At 40.5% G+C, this 27,330-nt stretch overlaps 1 protein-coding gene across 1 annotated transcript in view; it reads right to left on the reverse strand.

Moving 5' to 3' along the window:
• EFHC2 (EF-hand domain containing 2) overlaps window positions 1-27,330 on the reverse strand; it is a 202,366-nt gene that overhangs the window by 82,236 nt on the left and 92,800 nt on the right. The window contains exons 6-12 of the mRNA XM_063660208.1: window positions 26,558-26,809; window positions 25,158-25,271; window positions 24,627-24,765; window positions 18,406-18,574; window positions 11,598-11,740; window positions 8,747-8,943; window positions 5,916-6,046 (exon numbers count right to left, since the gene is read on the reverse strand). Coding sequence (XP_063516278.1) covers window positions 5,916-6,046; window positions 8,747-8,943; window positions 11,598-11,740; window positions 18,406-18,574; window positions 24,627-24,765; window positions 25,158-25,271; window positions 26,558-26,809 — 1,145 coding nt within the window. The remainder of the gene's footprint in view (window positions 1-5,915; window positions 6,047-8,746; window positions 8,944-11,597; window positions 11,741-18,405; window positions 18,575-24,626; window positions 24,766-25,157; window positions 25,272-26,557; window positions 26,810-27,330) is intronic.

The following is a 27,330-nucleotide window of genomic DNA, read 5'->3' on the forward strand; positions in this document are numbered from 1 at the left end:
TTTCCATTTTGAAGACAGGCTATGAATACTGTCCAAGAATCTATTTGGTTCATAAGAACCTATGTTTGAGTGCTTTGGGATTTTATTTGTCTTTGTTTTTGCTTTTGTTCATATAGATTCATAGACTAGTGGCTTCCTTAAAAGATGCTAGATTGCTTACAATAAAAAACACCAATAGCAATGTACACAGAGTAGTCCAAATAAAAATAGGGCAAAACCATATAAAGGGAGAGATAATTGTCCTAGATAAATCAGGATGAGATCATTACCATGTTCTAAGCACTAAATTTACAATCTGCTTCCGTGAAGTAAAGGACAGCAATAGGGTGGATTATATTAATGTTTCCCAGCCTTGGTCCACCAACAATGATGTTTATTATTTTCCATCTTCAAGGCCTACAAGTTTTTAGAGTTTCTCTTTCAACCTCATTTATGAAAGAATGTTTTGAATGACCCCCACCATGAGTAAATATAAAGCTTATTGAAATACTGGAAACAAGATGTACCTTCCTATTACTGTCGTTGGTGACACCAGTTTACAACTATTGGGATAAAGCATTTTCACTTTCTGAGTATCCACCATGAACTAGTCAGCTACAATAAGAATTTTAATATCAGTATCAAATGTATTCATCACAACAGCTGTGTCCTATGTATTACTATCCCCATTTTACAGATGAAAAAATTATTCAGCATCCCCAAGGCCACTAAGCTGGTAAACAAGAGAGCCAAGAGCTAGATCTGGGTTTGCCAACTCCAAAACCAGTGATAAGAACTATTTCTATTATATTACCTCTTTCAGGAAGAATTTTAGTTTTACAAGAGAGAAAATTTCCTTGAGGTTCTAAATCTTAGAAGGAATTTATTACATGGATGTTCACAGGAGAGCTACTGACTCTGCAATTGATAATGGGGACCTGAAGAAAAATCTGTAATAATTCACTATGTTCATTGAGGTCTGATGCACTGGGTTCTGGAGGTATCGGGGAAAGACACAAGAGTGAACTAGGCATGGGCCCTGCCCTCTGAGAGCTTCCCCAGGTGGAGAGAAGAGACAAGCACTCAGCTAACCAAAATACACACAGGCTACATGGGGCCAGGTGTCATCTCTGATGGGTAGATCAAGGCTCAGGGAGGTGGCCAGAGAGATGGACTGACCACATCTTCCTTGGCATTGGGCTCTCAGTGCTGCTGCTGCTGCTGCTGCCTCTGGTTCAGAGTCCAGGGCCCTCACTGGGAAGCCCCACCCTGCCTATGTTCCCAACTGCATGAAATACTAGCCCTGCCAAGCTTAGTCCCTGCCCTGCTCCCTGCTGAAATCTGCCCACCACTGCCACCAGGTATCTATCCCAAGGCTCTAAGAAAGGTTATCTGCACTCTCTTGGATAATGATCAGCAGCTCTCATAGGCGAATCTGATAGACCATGCCAAAAAGATTCTACAGAGGATCAATGAAACAGAAGCAGAAGTGGTGAATTCCCACAAGGCAAAAGAGAAATGTTCCCTACCCAAATAAAAAAATTAAAAAAAAAAAAAAAAACCAAAAACATTCCCTACTTCTGTTTCCTGATGGCTGCCTGTCCCTGCATTCCATCAGGTCTATTCTGAGACAAATATCTCTGGGAGGTCCACACGTTAATCCATTATTGACCATGGTACCTTATACAGAGGTAGTTTATCAGCTCCTACCCTCAAAGTTTTTCTGAGAGGAGATGCACATCTCTGAGAAGAAGGGCAATGCTGGGGGCTTGGACCACTGCCCAGAGCAGCAGGTCTGGGCCCTGAAGCCCCAGGTGTATGCTGAGAGTGCCAGGTATCTAAGCAGAAGAGAGTCAGGGCCACAGATGCCAAGCCCATAGGCCTATGCTGCAATCCTGCCTTTGCTTGCCTCTGCTCTTCTCTACTATCTCAATGTACAAATTTGAAAAGAGAACATTTTACAAGAATATGATAAACTTACATTTTCAGAGATTCCAGTTGTCAGAGCCTAAAAGGGACCTCAGAGACCAATATATGAACAAAAGAGTGAGATACAGGTGGGTGAAGTGAGTTGCCCAAGTTACTTGGCTAGTGAGAATCAGGCCTAGCTTCTCCTTACTTCCCTAAGTAAGAGCCAGATGGCCCTTCCCTTGTGCAAGGAAATCAATTATTTACTTGATTGCTGCAAGCTTTAGACTGAATGTTCCTTGAGAAATAGGATCGTTCATTAAATTATTCAGCAAACATCTATTGCACTTGGCAGGAGCTGATGTGGAGGCAGGGAAGCAAACAAGTAACAACTTGACAGGAGGCTACCAGTGAAGAGTAGGTGTAAAGCATTTAGCACGATGCTTAGCCCCCAGTAAGTGCTCAATACATGGTGGCTTCTACAAAAGTATTCTTCTAGTGAGATGGAAATACGGAGAGAAAGGTAGGCAAACTCACGTGACACACTGATGCAGGGTTAAGAGCAGAGGAATGATCCGATCAGAGTTTAGGAAGGTCACTCTGGCAAAACTTTGGAGGATGAGAGTTAAGAAAAAGAGATCAGTTACACTGCTCTCCAGAGGGTCCAAGTAAACAGTGATGAAAAGCTGAACTACAACCGTGAAGCTGGAGATGGAAAGAAGAGAAAGTTCCCAGAGGTAGTTCAAGATGTATAATTCCAAAGGGTGAGTGGGAGAGGTCGACAGAGGAGAGAGGGGAGACACAAAGCCAACACCTGGTCTGGGCTCTTGGGGATGCCCATGATGGCCTTTATCAGGATATAGTCTCCTAGCTGCTACTTTATGAAAGAAGAAAATGAGGTCAAGTTAGGGAAAGTTATTTTTGGGATGCCTATGAGACACGCAAGGGGGAAATGTCCCAGAGGTATTCATGTTTCCAGGTTTATAGTTCAGGAGAAAGGTCTGAGCTTGAAGAACTAGCATGGACATAATCAGCCTACAGGTCAGAGCCAAAGCAGTGAGGGCTAGATAAAATGTACACATTCAGAACACATGTACACAGGGAGGGGAACATCATACACCGGGGCCTGTCGGGGGGTCGGGACCCAGGGGAGGGATAGCATCAGGAGAAATACCTAATGTAGATGATGGGTTGATGGGTGCAGCAAACCACCATGGCACGTGTATACCTATATAACAAACCTGCACGTTCTGCACATGTACCCCAGAACTTAAAGTATAATTAAAAGAAGAAGAAGAAGAAGGAAGGAAGGAAGGAAGGAGAAAAGAGAAAAGGTAGAACACAAAAGACACAAAAGCAGAGAATTACCTCAGTGGATTTCATCTGAGGCATATTAAACACTAAACAAAAAAAAAATGTACCCATTCAACTAGTATTTATTAACACCCTATTGTTTGCCAGACACTGAAATAAGTCATAAGGCTAAAGCAGAAAACAAGAAAGAGAAGGTCCCTGCCCTCAAAGAGGTTATATTCTGATGAGGAGAGTCAGAATACACACACACACACACAAACACACACACACATACCCATACATAATGAAAGGAAAATATTAGCTAGTAAAAGCACTGAGCAAAGAATTGAATTAGGGTATGATGTGATAGACACGGGCTATGTAGTTCCTTTTTCTTTGCTCAGGAAAGAGTTTGAAAAGCGTAAGATGGGGCTGAAGACAAGGTGCAGGGACCATTTGTGGGCTGAGCACAAATGAGCAGCCCCAAGCACAGAGGGCTCAGCACCCGGCACCAAGCATGTCATATGGATCGAGACATCTAGACTCTTGGTCTACGCTCTCATTTGAAGGCCATGCCATCACCTCCAAACTAGAACCCCCAGGAACAACTCTAGTGGTTCATTATTTCATTTAGTAACTATATGTATTGAGCCCAGCAGTAGGGGATGCTGCAGGGAACAAGACCATTGAGTTCCCTGCCCTCAGAAAACTCACATTCGAATAGGAGAAGACACACACAGCACATACACATAGACACCCCACCCCCAAGTAAACAGATCTCTAAATAAAATAACTGCAAGTTGTGCTAAGTGCTGTGAAAAATATAAACAAGTGGCTAAGAATAACAGCAGGTGATCTACTCCAGATAGGATCTAGAAAGCCCCTCTGAATGAAAGCCCCTCTGGGAGTTGGCATTTGAGATGAGTCCTAGAGTGTACCATGCAGAGGATGGTGGTGACTGCATTTCAGGCACAGGGAACTTGGTGTGCATAGACTCAGAGACAGGAAAGAGCTTGATGTGTTTGAGAAACCGAAAGACAGTCAGTCAGGCCAAAAGACAGGGCTGCAGAAAAAGAGGTGATCACACTGGAAATACAAACAGACTCACATCACTCAAGGCCTTGCTGGCTGCAGTCAAATGTTTGGATCTTATTGTGAGGACAATGGCAAGCCACTGAAGGATTTTTTCAAGCCAGGCGAAACCTGATCTGAGTTTCATTTTAAGGAATTTCTGGGACGGGGAGGTCCTTCTTTTAGAGCATGCAGCTCCTTGAGGCCACCCCTCCAATCACAGCATAGTGGCCCTTTATCCCACCCACAATTAGGGTCAGGCCTCCATCTGCAAAGCAACTTTTCCTCCTTGGATCGCCTGCCTGGCCTAAGTGCTTCCCAAAAAAGCCCTATAAACTCACTAAAGTGTTTCCAATAGACTTTGCGAGTGTTGGAAAAATGGATGCTTTTGTAAAAGGACACAAATAATAAAACGAAACCACTCCCTCATTTCTGATGGACATTTCTTGCTTTCTCCTCCACTGCCTTCCATTAGCCATGGCCTGTGTAATTGTCTCTGCTCTTTACCGTCTCCATTTATTTTCCAAAACACTATGAACATGTGTATGTGACTATGAACAATAACAAAGAACTATAAATTCTTATTGATCCCAGAAGGTTGGGAATTCTAAACAATAAAAATATGTCCTCTGACTGCTTCTCTCCAAAGAACATTTTGGAGACACAAAAGAGCTTTGTTAAACAACAAATCAGCTCTTGGGACACCCTGGGCCTAATGGTGGGCTCCAGGCCACCAGGTAGTGATGCAATAGGCGACTGCAGACACAAAGTTGGAAAGACCTCCCTGCTACCCTCTCCTGGGCTCACTTCCTCATTTCTCAGCCCACATCTTGACTGCATCAAGCGGAGTTTACTATATAGCTTTCAGCCACTATCGTTGTCAGGAGCCAGAATTCTCAGCCTAAATAGAAAGTCCCCTTTGTCCTCCATCCGTGATTTAATTTATTCTCCTAAATGCTCCATTCACTTTGTTTTCAGCCTAAGAAGTCTCACAATTGTACTAGACCTTGAATTTGAATTTCCCTGTGTTTCCGCTGTTTGGAAATTTGCCTCGGTCAGCCACTGGATAGTCCCAGAATTCAGCTTCACCTTAGAGAAAATCTTAATCATGATTTGTTATAATATTTCCAACTACTGTCATATATTTTTCCCTCGATTCCTATATTTTCATGTCTTTCAGAATACACATATGTGTGTAAGCACATGTATACACAGATGCATACATATCACCTTTGCTCTGATAATCGGTGAAGTTTTTACTATTTTCCAACTTCATCACATTCCTGGAGATGTCCCTCCTTTGTCCCCCAGATTTTGGTAGGGAGGAGGTGCTCTTAGCGGTGCTTTTTTCTGTCTTTCTCACTCAGATGCACCATTCTTGGCATTCTGCTGATCCTTCAACCTCCTGATTCATAAGACAATGTGACCAGCTGACTTTCTATGCTCTTGTCCCTCTGTTCCCATGTACAAACTCCTTTTATATGCAAATTCATAACATTTACTAGAGTATTAGTGGCCAAAACTTGACCACAAAATAATACAAACTCAAAGAAATGCCAATTCCTAATAAAAAATAGTTAACTGATTAGGGAAGAAATAGTTCTTTCTGTTCTTTGGACGACCTTGAGGGGAAAACAGATGACTGTTAGCAGAATATGGCTTACCTGAATGTATTATAATCCACCATCTTTGTGTGCTTAGGGTCAGCAGCTTTAAATACTTGCTTGAGCTCTCTGGATTTTCCTTCTTCTTGCTTCAGCTTTTGTAGGGCAAGTTTGAGGTTACTGAAAGGATACTGTAAGGGGGAAATGAAAGGAAAAACATATTTAAATATTCCTAACAGTTCAGGAGCCCAATCTTGCTGATGGCCAGCAAAGGGATTTCACACTGTGAACATGAAGTTAGCAGGTTTGTCTTTGCAAAGAAACCAACACCGAGAAGGCATGACTAGCTTTGTATCTCCTCAATTAAAGCTTCTGGACAACAGCTGACATCAGCATAGGCCCCAGCTCTGAGGGAAATGAGCTTAAGGAACACCAGGCCACAGAGATCAGAAAACAACCCCTGCTTCCATCTCAGCCTCCTCCCTATAACCCTTGGATATTGGCCCAATATGTTGGGAGATCCTAATGGAGAAAATGGGGATTCAAAACTGGATAAGTAGCCTTCCATTTTCTCTGGATCTTTAGAATGGGGTCCCCCTGGAACTGCTGTCCATTAGGCAACGCACTGATGAGAGCAAGGCTGGGTATCAAAGATCCACGCAGGCACCCTAACCCTCGCACAGTCATTCTCTGGGCTGTCCACTGTTCCTGTCTCTTATCCTGTGACTAGCTTTTTGACTTGGTAAGAATACTTCTCGCATCCAGTGAAACATAAGGTCGTAAATAATTATAGCTAAGAGACCAAAAATGAGAAGATTAAATTTTAAAATAAAAATATTCATGGCAATTTAGTCTAAAGATCCCTCTCTCCCACCAGAAAATGATCCAGGTGGTTTGGCACCTATCGCAGACCCCTACTCCTCCCACTTTTTTGCATTTCCTTTCATCTATTTCCATAACAGGATCTATTAGCTCTTTTGAAAAGATTCCTCAGGCTGATATTAAATAGTATAGCAATCTTTCTCTGCTTAGAATGTCTTTGTTAAGGGCAGTTCTAAAATAATGCAGTTTTCACTTGGGATGCTGATTCCAGATAATGTCCTACTCTGCTTTTATTGTCCTCAAAGGAAAAAAAAAAAACCTTTATATCTTATATTTATGCTATATATATTTTATATTAAGGTATAGCCTCACCCTCTGATTAGAAATAGAACTCTAATTTACAATAGCAACACTGATTGAGCTTACCATGGGCCTCATGGTTAGCTCAGTGCTTCATACACATGATCACATCTAATCTTCATAGCAATTCTATCAAATAGGCACTGTTGTTCCTCCCATTCCAAAGATGAAGAAACTGAAGCTCAGGAAAAATACATATCTAAGGTCCCTCAGCTATTAATGTGGAGTCAGGTTCCCAAGCCAGGCCTGCTGGTCTCCAGAAATCTAAACCCCCAATTACTGAGTTTCTCGTCTAGAGTCAGTGTTTTCGAATAGCTACTGGTTCAAGGTTTTATGATAACCTGAATCCCTAAGACTACAAATGGAGAGATGGCATGGCAGCCATGGAGGGCGCTTCTCAGGCCTCCTATCAAGAGAGACCCTGTGGAGAAGAGCATTGTTGGCTGACAGACTCCAGCTGCCATACCTTCCAGATTCACACAGAGTTCACAGGCAATGTCACTGCTGGGGCCATGCTCTCCCCAGGCTGTTCCCACCCAATGACACAGCACAGCAGGGGGACTAGAACCAGGCCATTCCTGCCTGACAGGGGACCTCTCTGATGGGCAGTCTGTGCTCTGGGGCTCCCCATCAGCCTGGTTGAGACTTTCTCAGAGCTGTGCTGTCAGCTGAGACTCTCCCTACCCACCCCTCCTTCCTTTTCCTCTCCTTCCACAGGGGTTCAACCTGCCTCTCGGTCTGAAGGTCCCCCCTGTCCACTCCTGCCCCCTCCCCCTTTATCCTTCTCAGAAATTTCCACCACAACATCTCTCACACTTCTCATTCTGTCTTGGCGTCTGCTTCTCAGAGGATCCAAACTGATATGAATGATGTGATGTACACAGAGACATCGATCTTAGCAACTTAACCCCAGCCATTTTATATATAAATGAGACAAAATTGGCACTGTATGTATATAAATGGCACATAAATATTATCACTTATAGGTAAACTTTTAAAATAAAATTTTCCAGATAGATTTTTCCATATTAGGCAATGACTCCCAAATAAACATGTTTGTACACTGAACTAGTCCACATTTAAAATCAAGATTTTATCAATGTTATTTTTACTGAACAGCATTGCCATAATGGCACTTGCAATAACAGTACCCATCTGCCATCTTATTTCAAAAAAAAAAAAACTCTGAGCTCACTGTTGCCAGTTTATCCTTAAATCCTTATTTAGGCCTCAGGTGGCTACTGTTATGGGAAGTTGCAAACCCAGCAACTATTCAGTTCCCTTGAGGTTTCTGTTTGTTCGGGTCTTGGCCTTCTCTGTTGGCCTGTGCCAATTAACTGGGACAGCACAGTGTGTGGCACCAGATTTTTCTTCCTTTCCTATAGTTGTTGAATTTCTTTCTGAAAACATTGTTAGCATCAGCAGAAAACCCAGGAAACTTGATTCAGCCCTGGCCCTGCCTCCTGCCTGTGCCTGGAATCCGTGATGCTGGGCAGAAGAGAACCCAGCATGTAAACAGAGTAGACAAGAACCTGGCCTCTGTGATGGGACATGTGGCCAAGTCACACGAATCCATTATTCATGCCCACATGTGTGAATGCACAATGTACAACTGGTGGCAAGATGAAGAAGAAAAGGCCCTAGAGAAAGAAAAACACAGACTGCGGAGGGCTGAGAGGCAAGTCAAGAATTATACAAAGTAAATTCACCTTATCTGTATTCTGCTCCATGTAGTTTAAGGTATACTCATCAGCATTGAGCAAACGAAATAGGTAACCATTCACATTCACTGTGACTCCAATGTACAGCTCCTCGGCCTTGATATATTCAGATAGTTCACTTTTAAAGACTTCTTGTCCAGGCTTCTTAACGCGACTTCTTTTCAAGAACATCCCACCAGCAATTCCTATAAAAAACAGAAAAGTTCATGAGCAGCCTTTATTCTTAAAAGAACCATCTGACTTGCCTTCAGAGTTACTTTATCTTCAAGCACAGACCACCATATAAGTTACCTGTGAACTCATATTGCCTGTTATTTTTGGACTTAAGGGAAGAACGAGGCAGTGAGTGAAGAAATAAGACTTCCTAAGTGAGGATGTTCAAGACAAAAAGCAAAGCCAGGCATGGTGGCATGTGCCTGCAGTCCCAGCAACGCAAGAGGCTGAGGCACGAGGATCACTTGAGACCAGCAGTACAAGACCAGCCTGAGCAGCATAGCAAGATTCCATCTCAAAAAAACAAACAAAAAAAAGAAAAAACAGAGAAAAAATGGTGTGTAATTCTAGCCTTTTCTTCTCTCTGTCTACTCCCTTCCCAGTCCAATAAACACTTGGCAAGGACCTCCTATATATGCCCAGCAGCATACTGGGAGTGTGGAACATCAGGAAGGCACTCATCTTTAGAGCATGTTTGAACAGTACCAGTTAGAAAATTCCTCACTTGTGCTTATTTCCACCTATTTGTCCCAGATGATGTCTTATACTTAATCTGACATGCAGATTAGGTAGCAAATGCCCTACTTCTGTAAAGGAGATTACTTAAGTGTTTAAAGATAACTATGGGAGTCCCCTTAAGTCTTTTTTTCCTACAGGTAAAATTCCTTTGCTTCTTGTAGTAATGCCTCATATTTCTTACTTTCCAGAACTGTCATCATTTCATCTGTTCTCTTCTAGACATTATTTGTTTTGACCTCTTGGAAAGTAGCCAGTAGAGCTGAACAGGGAACTCCAGCATCTTCTGATACTGAACTGAAATCTACAGACCTATAAATATAGCCTGAGACCAGATAAGCTTTTTGGTCACTTCATCCCACTCCTCCTATCACATTCAGAAATGATAGGTGGTAAAAAGACACAGGCTTCCGAGCTCTGTCATTTGCTCGCTTGCTGGGTGATCTTTAGGCGTTATTTAATCTCTCTGAATTCTTATTGGTAAAATGGGAATCAGATGTGTGGAGGCCCTGAAAATGTACTTCTCAGGTCGCCTATAGTGGGGAACATAACTGATGGAAGGCCCCAGCTGCTGTGTTCTTAAATCAATCTTAAGGTGTGTGTTGAGGTCACTCTTCCCACAGGCTGCTGCCAACAGATGAGTGAGCAAGGCAGGGATAGTAAGACAGGCTCACTCCTACAAAACAAGGACTCCTCCAACTAGCAACTTTGCCTCAAGGACTCCTCCAACTAGCAACTTTGCCTCAAGGACTCCCTGTCAACCTTGTCGAAATTTTCTTACAATTTCACTGCAGTCTAAGACTCCCTCTTTCTTCCTTCCCTCTGTGCTTCACAGGCATCAGAACTGCACTACAGTCTGACAGCTCTCCCAGCCTCTTCTGGCTCCTTCCACATTTTCCCTCACCAGCGTTCCCCCTATTAAATCTCTTGCACATTTAATCCTGTCTTGGCATTTGCTTCTTGGAGGAGCCGGACTAACACAAAACCTAACCTCATAAAGTCCTTGTAAGGATAATAGTAAGTTCTCAATCATGGCCACTATGATTACTAGTAAGCTTGTTGTTGACTACCATCATTCCTTTCTATTTCATACATGCTGCAACTTGTTTGGCCACATCTTCCCCATTCTAAGTGTATAGAGTTGATTTTTGACCTGTAAGAGCACGACTTATATTCATCCCTATGCAATTTCATATTTTAAGATTTGATCCATTATTCAAATCGCTCTGGAGCCTTAGTTATACAAGTTATTCATTACTCATTGGTGTGCTAAGTAGCTCCTACCAGCTCATAGGAGCTGACAGTTGAATTTTCAGAGATTTTGCAAGCTGTTTTTAAACTCTTGGCTGCTTGAAATTGGCCATGGTTGGGGTATTCACACCATGGAAACTGGCAAACAGTACAAATCAGGGCTTTTAAAATCTTTTCAAAGAGCCAGTTAACCAGCACATCACTGATTATTCGTCCCAAATGCGTGTCTTCAGCACTGATAAAAGTTCTAAACATGTTGGGACAAAGAACAGGATCCTACAGTGCCATGATTGGGTAAGTCAATGGCTCTCCCCAGCAATGACGGTGGTACCAGCATATTGCAGAGAGGCATTCTGTGGGCCTGAGTGCCGGAACCTTGGCAACGACCTCGACAGAAGGACCAGATAAAGATGGACCCTGACGACTGAATTTGTGTATCTGGGATTCTTGTCTTACAGCCAAACAAAAATTTTTTAAGTAGGACTACCAAGAATACAGACTTCCTCTTGGCTTGCTGGCTACAAGTAAAACTAGTGGTACTCAGACCATGATTTTGAAGCCGTTGGGTTCCATAGAGGTGCCTCAGAGGCCACAGCGGAAGTGGGGATAGTGGCAAAAAGGAGGTAACTCCAGGTCCCCCAGCCCTAAGCCAACCAAAACTGTTCTACTTCTATCATTTTAAATGTTTAGGTTCCCATTTAAGAGATCTGTAAAAAGAACCCTATTGTTCGGGGTTTTTTTATAAAGCCTCTATTGTAGATAATCTAAGCTACAAAATCAGATCATGTTCCCTAATTTTCAACATGAAGAGACACTTAAAATGTTCTCAAGAAAATACTGTGAAGAGTATATCTCTTACCTGAATTCCTCTCTATAGGTTCAAACACTGAAATGGTGTCATCACTGAGATAATATGAAATAACAAACATCCTGTCCAAGTCAACACATTTGTCTGTGACGAGTTTTGCAAAAAAACGGAGTATATTGCTTTTGGAGCCATAGCTAAATGGAAGAGAAATGAGAGTTATAGCATTATACCGGTAATCTTCCACATATTATGTTTTTAAAAGTCTGCAAAAGATATAATATGGCTTTAATATAGTAGGCATAAACTGTCCAAAGTGAAAGAGTTCAACCATCTTCTAATTAAGGTTCTAAATCTAAATGCAGAGGAATTTTCTCAGTATATTAAGATATCTCTGATTCTTTACATGTCCTGGGTAACACATTGGGAAAATGAATCCAAAACAAACGTCATAAACACACTGCTCAAACCAGCTGCACTAACAGGCTGTTCTCTAATGACAAGGCTAGTCACCAATCACAATAATCATGCTGGAAAGAAAAGCAAGCACCTAGCCCTACTGCCTGGGCAATCCTGGGCTCTGCCAGTATCTGGGGCTACCTCCCCCCATTCACCACTCACTGTCTCATGCCCTTTACTTTTCTGTCTTCCAGCCCACATCCTCCCCTCTCAGACTCACTCCTCCAGCTCCCCAGCATCCCCCCAGCTTCCTTCAAGGGAAAAATTAACTTTTCCTTTTCAAATGCTATAACAAATATGATAGACCCACCTTTTTTTTTTTTTTAATAGTGCTTATCGCTTGTATTGTAAGCCATTACAAGTCTGTTTACCAAGGACAAAGACTTATTAACCATTACTAATATAATACTTTTTACATTGTAAGTATTCAATAAATGTTCATGGAAAATTGTTATGAGATCTGTATTGATTGGAATGTGCACTCAGAATTCTATGCATAAATAGAATAGTCTAGTAGACTAAAGATAGGATCAAATTATAGAATTAAAAGTTACCAAAGTTGATTGCCTGGTCACTGAAGAAATTGATTTATGATCTGTCAGCAGAAGCATGTCTGCGGATATCAGCTAGTGAAAGGTGGACTTTGTAAGAAACAGTAAACCCTTGGAGAGGTCTTTGATAACTAAAATCATTACCCCAGGGAGGTACACAGGAGAATAAACCATGTCCTCTGTCACAACTCTAAGCAGAGAAGTCTTCCCTTGCAGGGTCTCCTATGCTGAAAATCATTCTTTCCTTGTGTTCACGGTGATTTAAAAAATAAACCAAGTATTTCTGATTTGCAGAGGCAAAAAGTGCTTTCCTCTGCTCCTTTCTCAGGCTGTACAAGAATCCGGGCTGAAAAAGGATGGCACCAAGATTCCTAGGCTTGAGGCCCCATGTGAGACGGTGTGCAGCAGTTTGGAAGGCTCACCCCAGAACAGCCTGAGCAAAGCAGCCAGGTCTGCATGGCTGTTTTCTCTGTACCCAGTTTCCAGGCTTCAGACAGACCTCATATAGTGTGGGGGGAAGCTATGCCTTGTCAACCATCTTCTCTGGTACATAATTGGATTTATACGTAACAAATAGATTTGGTAGCCCCTCTCACACAAAAAAGCCATAACATTTCAGATACTCGAAATATCACTGAAACAACTGAGGAAGGTCTAACTTCAGGAAAAGGAATATTACTGTAAATTTAACTTCTTATAATTTATAAGTGTATATGTTAAGTGTGGGTTTTTCACATGTTCAATATGCCTTTTTTTTTCACCTAAATCTAGTGTTCTGGAGATCTCATCAATTGAGAATATAATCTACTCAATAAAATTTTTAGACTAGCAGTTCACAAAGTTTATTGTATATAAAAGTCACCTGGGGAGCTTGTTAAATATACAGAATCCAGAGTCCAAACCCCAGAGATACGGGGGGATTCAGTAGTTAGCTAACATCTCCAGAAACCTGCATTATTAATAAGCACCCCAGAAGATTCTGATAAGGCGGTCCCCTGGGCATACTTTGAGAAGCACTGCAAATGTTTTCAGATATTTCCCTAATAACTACTTCTCGAACTTCCCAGAATATTCTTTTTTATCACAATACTCCAGTTGACCCCTACTTATACCTCCTGCATCAATTGTAAGGTCACACCCAATTTAGCTCTATATAGACTTGTACTCTTGGATGGTTGTTTTAAAAATGTGTTTATTCCCGTTGTCCCCAAACAAATTATAAGTTCCTAGGTCCAGAAGCCATGTCTTAACTTTTTCTACATACAGCCCAGAGTTATCTAAAATCATTACCTCAAATTCTTCTCCCATTTTCTCTTGAATCCATTTCCATTAGGTTTGCTCTACCTAAACTGCTCTTGTAGAGGTCAACAATGATCTCCACAATGCCAATTCCAATGCTTAATTTTTTGTGCCTATCTAACTTAACCAATCAGCAGCAATTGGCACAAATGATCACTCCTTCGGTGTTACTCTTGCTTCACTGGCTTCCGGGATCCAGCATTCTCTTGGTTTTGCTCCTACCTCCTTGTTTGCTCCTTTTTAGTCTCCTTTGTTGGTTCCTCCTTTTTTCCCCAAGCTCCTAATTGGGGATGTTCCAGAGTTTATTCCTTGGTCATGCTCTGCTCTAGGTATATTCACTCCCTTGGTGATCTCATCCAATCTCAAGGCTTTAATACAATTTGGTATCATGGCTTTAAATACCATCTACATGCTGATGGCATCCACATTCACCTGTCTTCTGAACCCTATACTCACACATGTATCCAACTGCCTACTTGCTATTGCCACTTGATATCTAACAGACATCCCAAACTTAACTGGTTCTAAAACTGAACTTCTACTCTTGTCCCTAAACCTACCCTATCTCCAGTCTTTCTCAGCTCAGTGGATGTCAACTCCACCCTTCCAGTTGCTCAAGCCCAAATTTTGAGAGTCATCTTAACTCCTCACTTCTTTCATACTTCATATCCAGTTTGTCAGGGAATCCCACTGGCCCTACCCTCAAAATAATTCCAAGATCCACTAATTAATTTCATCACTTCCACTGTGCTCACCCAGATCTGAGCCACCAAAACTTTTCTCTTGGACTACTGCAGTAGCTTCTTACCCAGTCTTAATTTCCACCATTGCCATCTATAGTCTGCTCTCAACACTACACTGGAATGATTCTTTTAAGAAGAAAATCAGCTCAAGTCACTTCTCTGCTCAAATTTTCTAATAGCCCCCTTATCACTCAAAGTCAAAAGCATCCTTAAACAGTCTGTAGAGCCCTGTGTACCCAGTCCCCCATACACTCTCATCTCCTCTCTGTGTGCTCTGCTCTTTACTCATCTACTCCACCCATGTCGGCCTCCCGGATGCTCCTTGCACATCCCAGGCACACTTTTTGCTCAGGGCCTTTACACCGACTGTTCCTTTTGCCTAGAGCACATTTCCTCTCCTCAGTAAAGTCCGTCAAGACCACACTATTTAAAATTGCAACCAGGAATGTTCCTCAGCCCCATACTCCCAATCTGCCTTTATTCTTTCCACAGCAACTCAATACCTTATTTTTTTCATAGTACTTAACATCTTGTAAATACTTCATAATTTACTTATGTATTAATTGATGGTCCACCTCCCAGAACTAGAATATAAGTTCCACGATGGCAGGCCTTAGTGTCTATTTTGTTCACTGATGTATCACAAACACCCAGAACACTGCTTGGCACACAGCAGGGATTCAAGAACTAGTTGTTCACTAAGATAATGAATGGCTCATCCCGGGCTATACACCTACTAAAAACCTCAAATATATCTAGAGCTATAGAGTCTTATGGTTGGAAGACACATGAAGGCTTATTTTTATTAATGGGGAAACATTTTTAAAAGAAGGAAAAAAATGACTGGTGGGGACAGCAGATGGACAATATCTGTAACAAGACAGAGATGAAGATTAAACCATGAATTTTTAGATGCTGTATGGTTATGACTGGCACAAGTCTGGTATAATAACCCTCCTGGTGAGAAGTCATCTGTCTCTTCTATCCATGATTAAGAACTGGATGAGTGAACATTTATTCTACTTGCTCACTTCTTCATTCATTCCTTCTCTTCTTAGACAAACTATTGATCCCCAAATATATAGCCAGCACTAACTCTTATGGAAGCAATAAAGCTGGCCCCTGCCCTCAAGGAGCTCTTGGTCTAAGAGGAGCCCACAAATTACATAAACAAGTCATTAAGATGCACTGTTATATGTATAGGTTCTTTCGAAAGACAGGTAAATTCCAGAAGTCAGATTTCCCTGGGTTCAGTTCCTAGTTCAGCTAAAAATTAGCTGTGTGACCTTGAGGAAGTTGCATGGCCTCTCTGAACCTCAGTTTTCTCATGTAAAAAGTAGGTACAACAACATTATCTACTTTCCAAGGATTTGATGATTAAATTAGATTAAGTATTGTAACATAGCACATAGTAACCACTAATGGCTTATTATGAGTAATCAGTAATAGTAGTAATATTATTATTAGAGATATAATCAACAGAGTACTGTGGGCACACAAAGAACAGAGTAACTAATTCAGCCTGGTGCAGCAAGAAAGATATTATCCTGGTTCTCCCTCCTCAGACTAGACAATCTGCCCAGCAGGCTACTGCAGTGATATCTACCCAGATAATAAAGAAGATCTTTATATCCATCAAAAGCTCATATGCTTTAATCTGAAACTATTCCCTCCAATGACTCATAGATCAGCATTAACCTCGTAACAAGAGCACCAAGTACATTTTTAATAGCAATATATATATAATCAATGTGTCATGTACAATTCCATGTCTCAATTCACAGTTTACTTGTATTTTAAAAAACTATTCTTTGTATGCTTTGTGAAATCATCTTCCTTAGGTTCTTACAGTTTTAAAACCTTGGGTTATTCAAACTCATGTATAAGTCTCCAGCTGAATGTGCTAGTTACTATGGAAACATGGTCCCTGTGTGAGAAGAGCTTGAGGAAAGTATATTCCTGGCACAGATTGAGCAGTGGACAGAAAGAACAAAATGAGAGACATTTGTGCCTATACTACCATTCTCCAGCCATGACGACATGACAAGAACATGGAGTACCATCTACAGTCAGTGTTCTGTGGGCAAGTTTACCCAGTGTAGACAGAAAGAGGGACTAAGTCAACTACTCACAAAGAACGGTTTTCCCCTGGGTTCCAGAAGCAACACCCTGGATAATATTTCATCTTGTTTACTTATAAGAAAAATTCCCTCTCCTTTTACAATAGGGACATTCTTCCTGCCCACCTCCTTCGGGTGGTTGTCCTTAAAAACAGCAGTTAGCCATCAAAAGTCCTACCCTGGAACCTCACCTAAACACTGTTCTCGATAAGGGAGGACAGAGTATAAGCTGGCAACCCTCTTATGTGATAAAAATCAGTGGTTCTCAAACACTGGTGTGTCTCAGAATCCACTGGAAGACGAGAAAATTCAGAATGTTGGGCCCCTTCCCCAGAGCTTCTATCTCAGTCAGGCTGGGGGGTGGGGAGGGGAGGCACAGTAATTAGCATTTCTAAAAAGTACAGGGACCATTCCTGAGAAGCATCAAATCTAAAATTTAAAAATAGAACCCTAAAATCCTTAAAAGTAAAAGATTATTTCTAGAAAGACAAAGGACATCATGTCATAGCAAAGGCAGACTTTAAGACATTCTATATAATTCTTAATCGATTTTTACCACTTTTATAGATACAACACTACTACTGTTCTCTCTCCTTCAAATGTGCTACAACAGCACCTGACCCCAATCAATTTTATGAAATTCAGGATGTCTTTTTCTTCTCCTTCTCCTAGACTTACCACGTTCCCTTTATCACTTTTTCTCCCCAGGATCTCCTGATCCATTATTTCCCTCACACAGGACTGTAACCCTTAGCCCACATCCTATTCAAGCATCTACAATGTTTCCCCACCACTTTTCCCCTGACTTCTTTCTCCAGGGCCTGCTCTCTCTGCAGAAGCAAAAAGTAGCCGAGGGCAGTGTCTACATTCTGTATGCATGATTTACAGGCAGGTTTTTCTCCATGTCTATTAGGAATACTTCTGAAAGTCCATCATTTAAAATTATATTCAGCCAAGTGAGAAATCTATGGTTACTGAACTCCACCAACCTCTCAAGTGAAAACAACATTAATCACCAAATAACATTTTTAAAAACACATATAAATCCTTGAAATCTCTATAGCAGGGGTTGGTAAACCACAGTCAGTGAGCCAAATCTACCAGGCCACCTGTTTTTATATGACTTTTGAGATAAGAATGGTTTTTACATTTTGAAACGGTTGGCAAAATCAAAATAAGAGTAATATTTTGTGATATGTAAAAATTATATGAAACTTGAATGTCAGTGTCCATAAAAAAAGTCTTATTGGAACACAGTCACACAATCATTTACATTCTGTCTGTGGTGCTTTCACGCTACAAAGGCAGATCTGAGTGGTTGTGACAGACACCGTATGGCCCACAAAGCCAAAAATATTTCCTATCTGACCCTTTAAGAAAGAGCTTGCTAACTCCTACTCTACATCTTTCCTATTTTCGGAGACAGATATATAGATAGATATGGAAAGGCAACATAGATTGGAGATAATATTACTTTAGGGCCTCCAGATGATACTTATTAAAATAAGCACTCAAGTAAGAACCTGTTAATACGTGCATGTTAATCAACCTCATTAAAAGCCTATAATAATGTCTCCCTGGACTTGCGATTAGATGAGCTGCGTGACATCTGTTTCGTCATGAGAACTATGTTATAAACCCCAAACACATTTGGGAAAGATCAGACTAAAATCATGGTTCCCTCAAGCACCTGTCTTTTTCCATAAACTTCTTGAAGTTCCTCTGATGAGGTGTGGGCTTGAGGTTTATGCAGTTACGGAGAGAATCCTCTTCAGAACCAAAACCGTTGTAAGGTGGAAATTTCCTTTCTATTTTTGGAGGAGGAGAAGGAGGCTTGCATGAAACTGAGGTAAAGTTCTCTAGAACAAAACAAAGGCAAACAAAACATCAATATTTTTTTTGCCCTGATTATGGCTGTTTTGAAACGTTTGTTATGTTTTCAAGATGAACATGGAGATCTTTGTAGACTATTTTAAACTCTTTCAAACAAAACACAGCAAAATCCTGTGAGAGTACTTTTCAATCATGTTTACAAAAACCATGGAACTCACTTAATAATCACCACTGGTTCAAAAGTAAAAAAAAAAAAAAAAAAAAAGAATCTATGTCAAATAAGTAAACGTTTATATTTTGTCATCACATTCCCATTTCTGAATATTTTTTGTTCTCCTCTGATTTTTCCAATAATATGAAAATTCAAACTTGAAACTTTATGCCACTCATTCCACATTTTAACTTGTAATTTAGCCCTCTCCTATCTCAGTCAACACTCACTAATAAAATTCTTTTCCAAATAGGACTTACTCCTGACTATTCACCTTTATCCTTCCCCATCCACCCGCTCCTCCTACTGCACCCTCTATTTGAGTATCCTCCATTGCCTCCAAAGCAACTCCAGGTCATACTACTTCCCTATGTAGTTCAAAAACAAACACCAAAACAAAACTTTCTTCTCACCAGCCACGGCCCCAGGTAGCTTTTGTTAAGCCCAAGAAAAGACTACAATTGCACTCAAATGCAATGAAGCGAACAAACAAAACAGAAAGAGAAAAAACTTTTAAAATAGCCAACTGCCTACTCTCTCCAAGGGAGTGCTACGTGGTAAATAGTGTTGATTTTATTTATATACTTATCATCTGTGAGGAAAGAGAGGTGGAAAGAGAGCTGGTAACATATTTGTAATAGCCTAGGAGCTTTCAGGTACTCACTTGCGAGGCTGTACAATCTCAGAATCAACCGTGCTCTCCAGAGCAAGGAACATATTGACCTGATCTATCCAAGTCACTGTGTTTGTCCCCAACATAAATGGCAAAAAAAGATGCCAGATCTTTCCTGAAACAAAACAAAACAAAACAAACTCCCACAGAATCTATTTTCTACTTCTTCCCCAAGCTACAGTATGACATAGGTGTTTTCAATCATGAATGAAAGGAGTTCTACATAAGTAAATATTTCCTTTTCCACTGTCAAAGTTCCCATAGAAGAAGAGTACAAATTTTAGTGCACACCTCCAGAAGAGAAAATGGGTATCAATTTTTCATCCAAGACAACCTAACTCTTAATATTAAGGTGGTTGTTTGGTTTTTGTTTTGTTTTTTAACTGATGATCAAAAGGCTAAGGGCTTGAGGCCATTTCTAACTCTTGTTGAAAACATTTTCAGCTTTCATATTTCCTTAGACTTCCTAGCAGTCTTTGTGTGAAATTTCCCCAAAAACAATCCCCAAAGAGTATTGTTACATCCTAGCAGAGACTGCTTACAGCAGACATGTTTATAAAGGTGACTCAGTGAAAGGGGGGAGCCAGTCTGCCAGTACAGAAGTGACTTGTGAGCTTCAACTATTGCTATTATTATGGTGATTAAAGAAAAGTCTTGGAAATAAAGAGGAGAGTTCAAATCTTGGAACTGGGCAGAATTGCGGTAGACTCTATCATTGCTAACCATTACATCTAACGCACCACTGTTTGGTCTTTCATTTCAGGAAGAACATCATAGCCATGGCAGGAGAGCTCTACGTGATTATTTAAAAATCTGGGCCTGAGCAGTTTCTTACAACAGGAGACATATACATACAACTCTACATACCAATCTAAGCAGTCTAACCAAAAGAGGACACATATTGAATCTCAAAGTAATTAGGACTGCATTCTACACTTCCCCCAAGAATTACAGGGCTTATAACACACTGTTGTTTTCTCAACCATATAATTTTTGCAACAGATTTAAGTAACAAAAGAACCAATTTAGAGCTTTCCTCTGCACCCACAGTGCCATCTAGTGTATAAACGCTGAGAACTTTTCCACTCCATCATGCCTGACTTTTATACCACCACATACATCTTTTTGGAAACTCTGGCTCAAGATCCAACTTTAAATCCCATTTAGCTGGGTAATTTGCATACATTCACAAAGCTCTGGACTCACAGCTGAATGACAAGTTTCCTCACTTTGGTTTTCCATCATGTTCCTTCGTGTTTTAGGTGTTCAAAAATATTCATTGAATAAATGAAAAAGTACACATCTTTGTACAAAGCATCTTCCCCAATGTCTCAAGTTGGCATTCTGCTAGATCCTGAGACAGATATGTCTTTTAATTATCTGATTCCTCTAATTCCAAGTGACTTGTCAAAACATACATATATATCGAATGCCCATCCATGGTTGACTAGATTCCAACAAATCGGCAGACAGATGATACATATTACAAAGGAGTCTTAATGCTTCTTCGTGGTGATTTTCTGTTCACCATCTCAGTGGGAAAGACTATTGGGAAAAGCCTTCAGTTACCTCAAAGTTCACTGCTTATGTTCTAGTAGCCTAAAGATGAATACAGGTTTTGGGAGGCTGGAAGCTTAAATAATTTGGGCGAAGCTCTTCTAGACAAAGAATGTCAAATTACTAAGACAAAATTAGGCCAGGGCCTTGAATTGGGACCCCTGGAAAGGAAGACCTCTAAAGATCATGCTTCATTAGCTTCAAGGTAAATCCACTTGTGCTTGTATTCAATACCCACGTCAAATGATTTCAATGAAACCTAAATTCATGAATCACATCATGTTAGAGCTATAAAAACTTTAAGAATCCTCCCATCTCAACCATCTTCATTTTATAGGGGAAGCAAAAGAAACAAAATTGTTAGGTCCATCAGGGCCATGTGATGAGACCAGAAGCCAATTCTATCCTATTGGTGCAATTTTAAGTGTCCAATTCACTCAAATAATCATTAAACACTCATCTTAAATGTCCTGCTGTTCCTAAAAATTCAGAGATGGCCAGAAATGACTCCACAAAATTAAAGGTACTTTAAGATTTTTGTTCAATCTAAGCATAGCCCAATAAGTGTTCAAAAGCAATGAGAATGAACAATCTTGTTATTAGTTTCATTGTCCCAGCCACTAAGAAAAAATAAGAAAGTCCACTGATAGACAAATAATAACCTAAAGCAGAAATTTCTACGTAAGAACAGTTTACATTTAATCCCTGTCCTTTTAGTGAAAGAAACACCTGCTGGAACCCCTAGAGCCTTTTTCAACCTTCATGCTATAGGAAAGATCAACAGACCTCCATCTGCCGGACCGTGTTCATTCACATAAAATAATGAGGGAGTGACGTGCTACAGCCCGGCAGGCAAGCCAGGGCCAGCAGGATGGCCAAACTGCCTGATGGAGGGGGTCACACTGCACTATTAAAGAGCAGAAATCTATGGAATCACCTTCTCCTTAGAATCCTTAAATGTATGAAGGAATCATCTTAAGAGATTGAGTTTTACACAGGAGCTCAAGTGTCTCTTGGAATTCTAGCAAGCCCTCCACTTCTACATAAATAGAAAGGTTATCCGTGTACCTTTCTTGGGACTGTGGCCAACTCCTTCTCTTTGTCTGCCATTTTTTTCTCCCCCAAAATATGTTGGGGTGTCATTACACAGGAGAAGGTACTAAAGCACCAAGGTGGCATACCGCGTTAGAAATCTCCCCCGACTTCCTGCTAGAGAGGCCCCTAGCTGTGTTGCTGGTGCTTATCAGATCCTTCCTGCGTGCTGCACAGTGGAGATAGCCAGGTTTTCTACTGAACACAATTATTGACAAGGGAGGAAATGTGACCACAATTATTGACAGAACCACAGTGATTGATGGGACTTTGTCCTGATTTGGGTTTTAAGGATACCAAAACATAACGCACGTAATTTGGTCAATTTAAAAAATTGCTGAGACCAGATGAACTATAAATAAAATTAAAATGGCAGAAATAACTGTATCTAAGTAACATTAAGGATATTAATTTAACCTTACCAAAAAATCAGGAAAAGCAAATGCAAAGATTATCAGAGAATACTGATTCATTCTCCCCTCTACCTCATCATAGATATAATTTCTAGTCTTTACTTACATTAAGTACACTGTTGTAACTCAAGAAATGTTGTGTAATAATACTGTCTGTTAAATGGGATATTTTAACATATGTTATGAGAAATATAAAAAGTCAGTGTGACTATGAAATGCATCATAATTTTGCTTTTGCATAGTTCTCTGTTTAAATGCATAATACTCATGTTATATTAGCTTTAAAGGCACAGACTACTTTTTTTTCTCCCCCAAAATACGTTGGGGTGTCATTACACAGGAGACATAATACAATTAGTCCACAGAGTGGAATAATACATAATACAATTAGTCCACAGAGTGAACAAAAGAAGTGAACAGAAAGAAATTAAGCACAAGGACTCGACTGAAATGGACCACAGGACATTTGAAGCTGATACATTTACCCAGGATGGCTTGATTTGGAGCACACCAGGGAATTCACACTGCCTCGAAAAATTTTCTAGAGAAGCCGTTAAGACCCTAACAACATACTAAGTCCCACCAGTAGGACATTCATTTTCCCAAATGCAACTTTCATATTCTCGCCAAGCTGACAGACAAACATCAACCAAAAGTTAGACTTCATGTTTAAGGAATCATATAATGCTTTGGAACACTTACCACATCCTTTATATTAAGGTAACCATCAGGTGTAAGTTACGGTTTTTGGTGACTCATCTTGATATATACATTTAAATTTTCATTCTACACTAAAGACTTACGGATTCCAAACAGGCATCTATCTACATTTATTAAAGGCCAAATTCTTTTCCCATAGTCTAGGGGCCACCAGCAGCTTCTCTATAGCAGCTGCCACCTGCACATTCCTGGCTGCTTCTTGTCCACAGTCCCCAAGGCAAATATGCCCAACTGTGTCCACTGAAGGGGACTAATTTTAGAAAATAAAATAAAAAGAGGCCACCAATTTGGCCCCAGTAGGGCCCATACATTTTGACTAATCTGGCATGCAGATGCAGTGCAACAAATTCCCCTAATGAACCTAAGAGTAAAACTGAAAGCCTTTTCACTCTAACCCCCTTGTGTACTTGATGTGCCTTCTCTCACAGTATAAAGATTCCCAGAAGGCCAGGAATACTACACAATGCGGACAACAAGACACATAACATGGCTTCATCTCATTCTAGCGACAAAGCACCTTGTCTTTTAAGAAGCTGCGGTTGCACTTGGCTTCCATCTCGCCCCTCGGGGAAGTGTATTCATATGAATACTCCAAGGTTCAGAAAGAAGTACAGGACTAAGTACCCACTATCCCAACTCCAGTCCCAAACTGGGAGGTCAGCAAGTCCCATCAATTCCTAGCAGCAGCAGGTACCTGGAGCCTCAGGTAGAGGGGAGTTTAACAAATGAGGGTTTATGCTTTAGGTTTCACGTCACATCCTCCGCCAGCTTCCAAGACACTCATAACACAGTGTCACACGCTGCAGGTCTCAGTTCCCCTTCCAGCCTAGAAACCTCTTACACAACTCTATCTCCTAAGTCTACTACAGTGACCTACATACAGTAGGTGCTTAATCAATCGCTCATTTTCATTCTGAACCTTATCGGAATGGAGTTAATATCTGAGAAGAGAGAAGCTTAAAACCTGGCTGAGCCTCACCAGGTAAGGTAGAGCAAACTAGCAGAAGAGAATTCCCTCAATAACTCAATTAGGTATATCCAGTGTGGTAAGAAGAATTAAGTGAAAAGAAAAGCATTCAGATTTCCATTTCGATTGCTAAACCAAAACATTTACCCCCCTGGCATCAGGCAGACAAGTTCGAATCTTGGCTCACTCTTTGCTCACTGCATAACCTTGGACAAATGAGCTCCCTTTAAGCCTCGGTTTTTTTCACCCCTAAAATGGGGATAATGAGCCTATCCATAGAGAATTGTTTGGAATATGTAAGACAACAAACGGCTGGAAGATAGCAAATGCACAATAAATGGTAGCTATTATGAGCCTAGCATTTGAAACTCCAAAGTAAAATCTTAATTAGGGAACAAACAATTTAATTTAAAAAATATTTTTAATTGACATATGTATCACTTACCAATTCCATATTTAGACTTATAATAAGACTTTGTAAATTCATCACAGTCATAAAGGAGCACTTTTCTTCCCCACACATTGATGGTGACTCCTAGGGACAGGTCACTATCTTTGTAAAACTCTTGGTCTACTTTTCCTAGCTAAAAAAGACAAAGGAACGTAGCATTGGCACCATGGACCCTCCAAAGAACCAGGAACCCCTTCCCAGAGAAAAAAAGGAAATTAACAATAAAACTTCAATCTTTAATAACTAAATTTTAAAAATCAAATAAAAAAGCAACCAGTTGATGTTAATATTCTAAAGTATTATTTTAGCACTGTAGTATTAGACTTACAAACTGCAATGCATTGTATGTATTTATATAGACATTTCAGCATGTTTATTACTGATAAATAGCAGTACAATGCATACATTTATGTATTCATCGATTTCATTCACAATCTCACAAGAGAAGAGTACGTAACTCGCCCCACTGTTCAGGTTCCAAAGAAGTCACACTAGAAACAGGTAATAAAATATGAGGTTCCTTCCCTTATATCTGTCGAACAGGTAGCTATCCGCTTGGTTCTTCATAAAGTCACCATATGAATTGAGAACTGCTCGATCTGTTATCTGGCCTGGTTGATAGACTCTAGGTGGGCAATTCTGGAAGACAAAATCAAAACAAGATGTGGTAGGATTTAATCCATTCCCTTTCTTACTATAACCCCAGGGCTGGCATAGAGGTGGCACTCAATGAATATTTGTTGAATGAATGAATAAAATGAATTAACTGATGTTGGCACACTGTAAATGTCAGGTATGTCATTATTATTTTATATTTAGCCTATTTTTCAAAGCCATTCTAAAAACAGGTTTTTCTGGCACCTCCTGGTTGCCTGCTATGCGTATCCCAGGGCTCCCTCTGGGACAAATTGTGCCTCTCCTGCCTCCAAGCAAACGCAGTAGGGCTTCCAGCAGTGGGCTCATAGAATCTGGAAAAGCCTTCCAGTGAGGACTGAATGGCCAGCAGTTATTTGCCTTGGAAATTAGCATTATGGTAACCTTTTCATGTGCACTAAGAAGACACTTTATCCAAATAAGAAAGAAAATATATAACACAGAGCTTTTGAAAAAGCCTTTATGTTTTTAAGTGTCCTTACAGGTGTTTACAGGTCCTTAGATGGTGTTTTTTTGGTTTTTTTTTTTTACTATGTTATGACATTTTAAAGACGGGGAAATAAGCTCAAAGAGGTTAAAGTGATTTGCCCAAGGTAACACAGCTATTAAGGGGCAGACTCACAACTCTAATCCAGGTCTGGGCTGTTTCTGCTGCACCCACCCAAATTACATGAGCTCTCAAATGGCCATAAATATTTGTAGAAATCAATCTGACAACTCTTTTTAATATTAAATAAAATGCAAAAGTCATCACTGCCACTAGCTAGTGGCTAGTTGGTGACTAGTTGCTACATTCAGAAAAGGCACTTTGGTTTGTAAACTTGCATGTGTATGTTTGTGAGTGCATATGTACATGCACATGTAGGTGCACGTGTATAAGTGTGTGTTTGTATTCACAACCCAGACCAAACCATGGGCTCTCTTCTGTAGTCTGCAGTGCCCTGTCCAAAGCCACAAGCAATTCTTTTACTAAGGAGTCATTTAGTTTCATAAAACTGGATGTGAACTCAATGATGAATAGGTGCTTTCTCTTACATTTGACTTTTTTCCTTTACTTGCCTTAACTTCAATGTTCCAACTCTAATTGATCATATTCTCTGTATTACTTTCATAGATGTATATTAATAGAGAGCACAAAATGAAAGTTTTCTAAATACCTGCACTAGTGCATGGTTACTATCATCATATAGTCATAACACACAACATTCCAAACAGTGACTTGTCTCTTGACCCACAAGCAAATTCAGAAAGTGGTTATGTCCACTGCTCACCTTGGGTAGCTTACTCCTCCGGAGGAACATTTTTAGAGCATCTCGGCCTGAGTTGTGTGGAAGCAATTCTTTGATTTCAATAGTATCATCACACAAGAAGTAATGCAGGATGAGTTCTCTACGGTCTCCAAACATCGAGACTGAGTCATCCCACAGGCAGAAGAAACACAAAATCTTGCCATGATACTGGAGGAACTGTTTCAGGGTGTCGAGGGATTCGTAGGGACGTAGGGGCTCTACGTGTTCTACAACCTGCAAATGGAGAAAATGTCAATAATAGTTGCAGGGTTTGCATAATCACATCTAAGATACACACAATCAAGTGACAAATATATAAAGATATATTTTTGGTCAGGCACGGTGGCTGATGCCTGTAATCCCAGCATTTTGGGAGGCCAAGGCGGGAAGACTGCTTGAGTTCAGGAGTTCAAGACCAGCCTGGGCAACATGGCAAAAACACAACTCTTAAAAAAAAAAAAAAAAAAAAAATTAGCCAGGTATGGTGTCACACGCCTGTAGTCCTAGCTACTTGGGAGGCTGAGATGGGAGAATTGCTTGACCCCAGGAGGTCAAGGCTGCAATGAGCCATGTTCACACCACTGCACTATAGCCTGGTCAACAGAGTGAGACTCCATTTCGAAAAAAAAAAAAAAAAACATATATTTTTCTACAGATTATTCTGTGATTTTGTTTTTAATTTCAACTATGACATAGATACATATGCATCTATAACCAGTTTTAACCTTAAGAATTGGCCGGGCACGGTGGCTCAC

Source organism: Pongo pygmaeus, chromosome X, assembly GCF_028885625.2.
Source record: "Pongo pygmaeus isolate AG05252 chromosome X, NHGRI_mPonPyg2-v2.0_pri, whole genome shotgun sequence".
Lineage (NCBI taxonomy): Eukaryota > Metazoa > Chordata > Mammalia > Primates > Hominidae > Pongo > Pongo pygmaeus.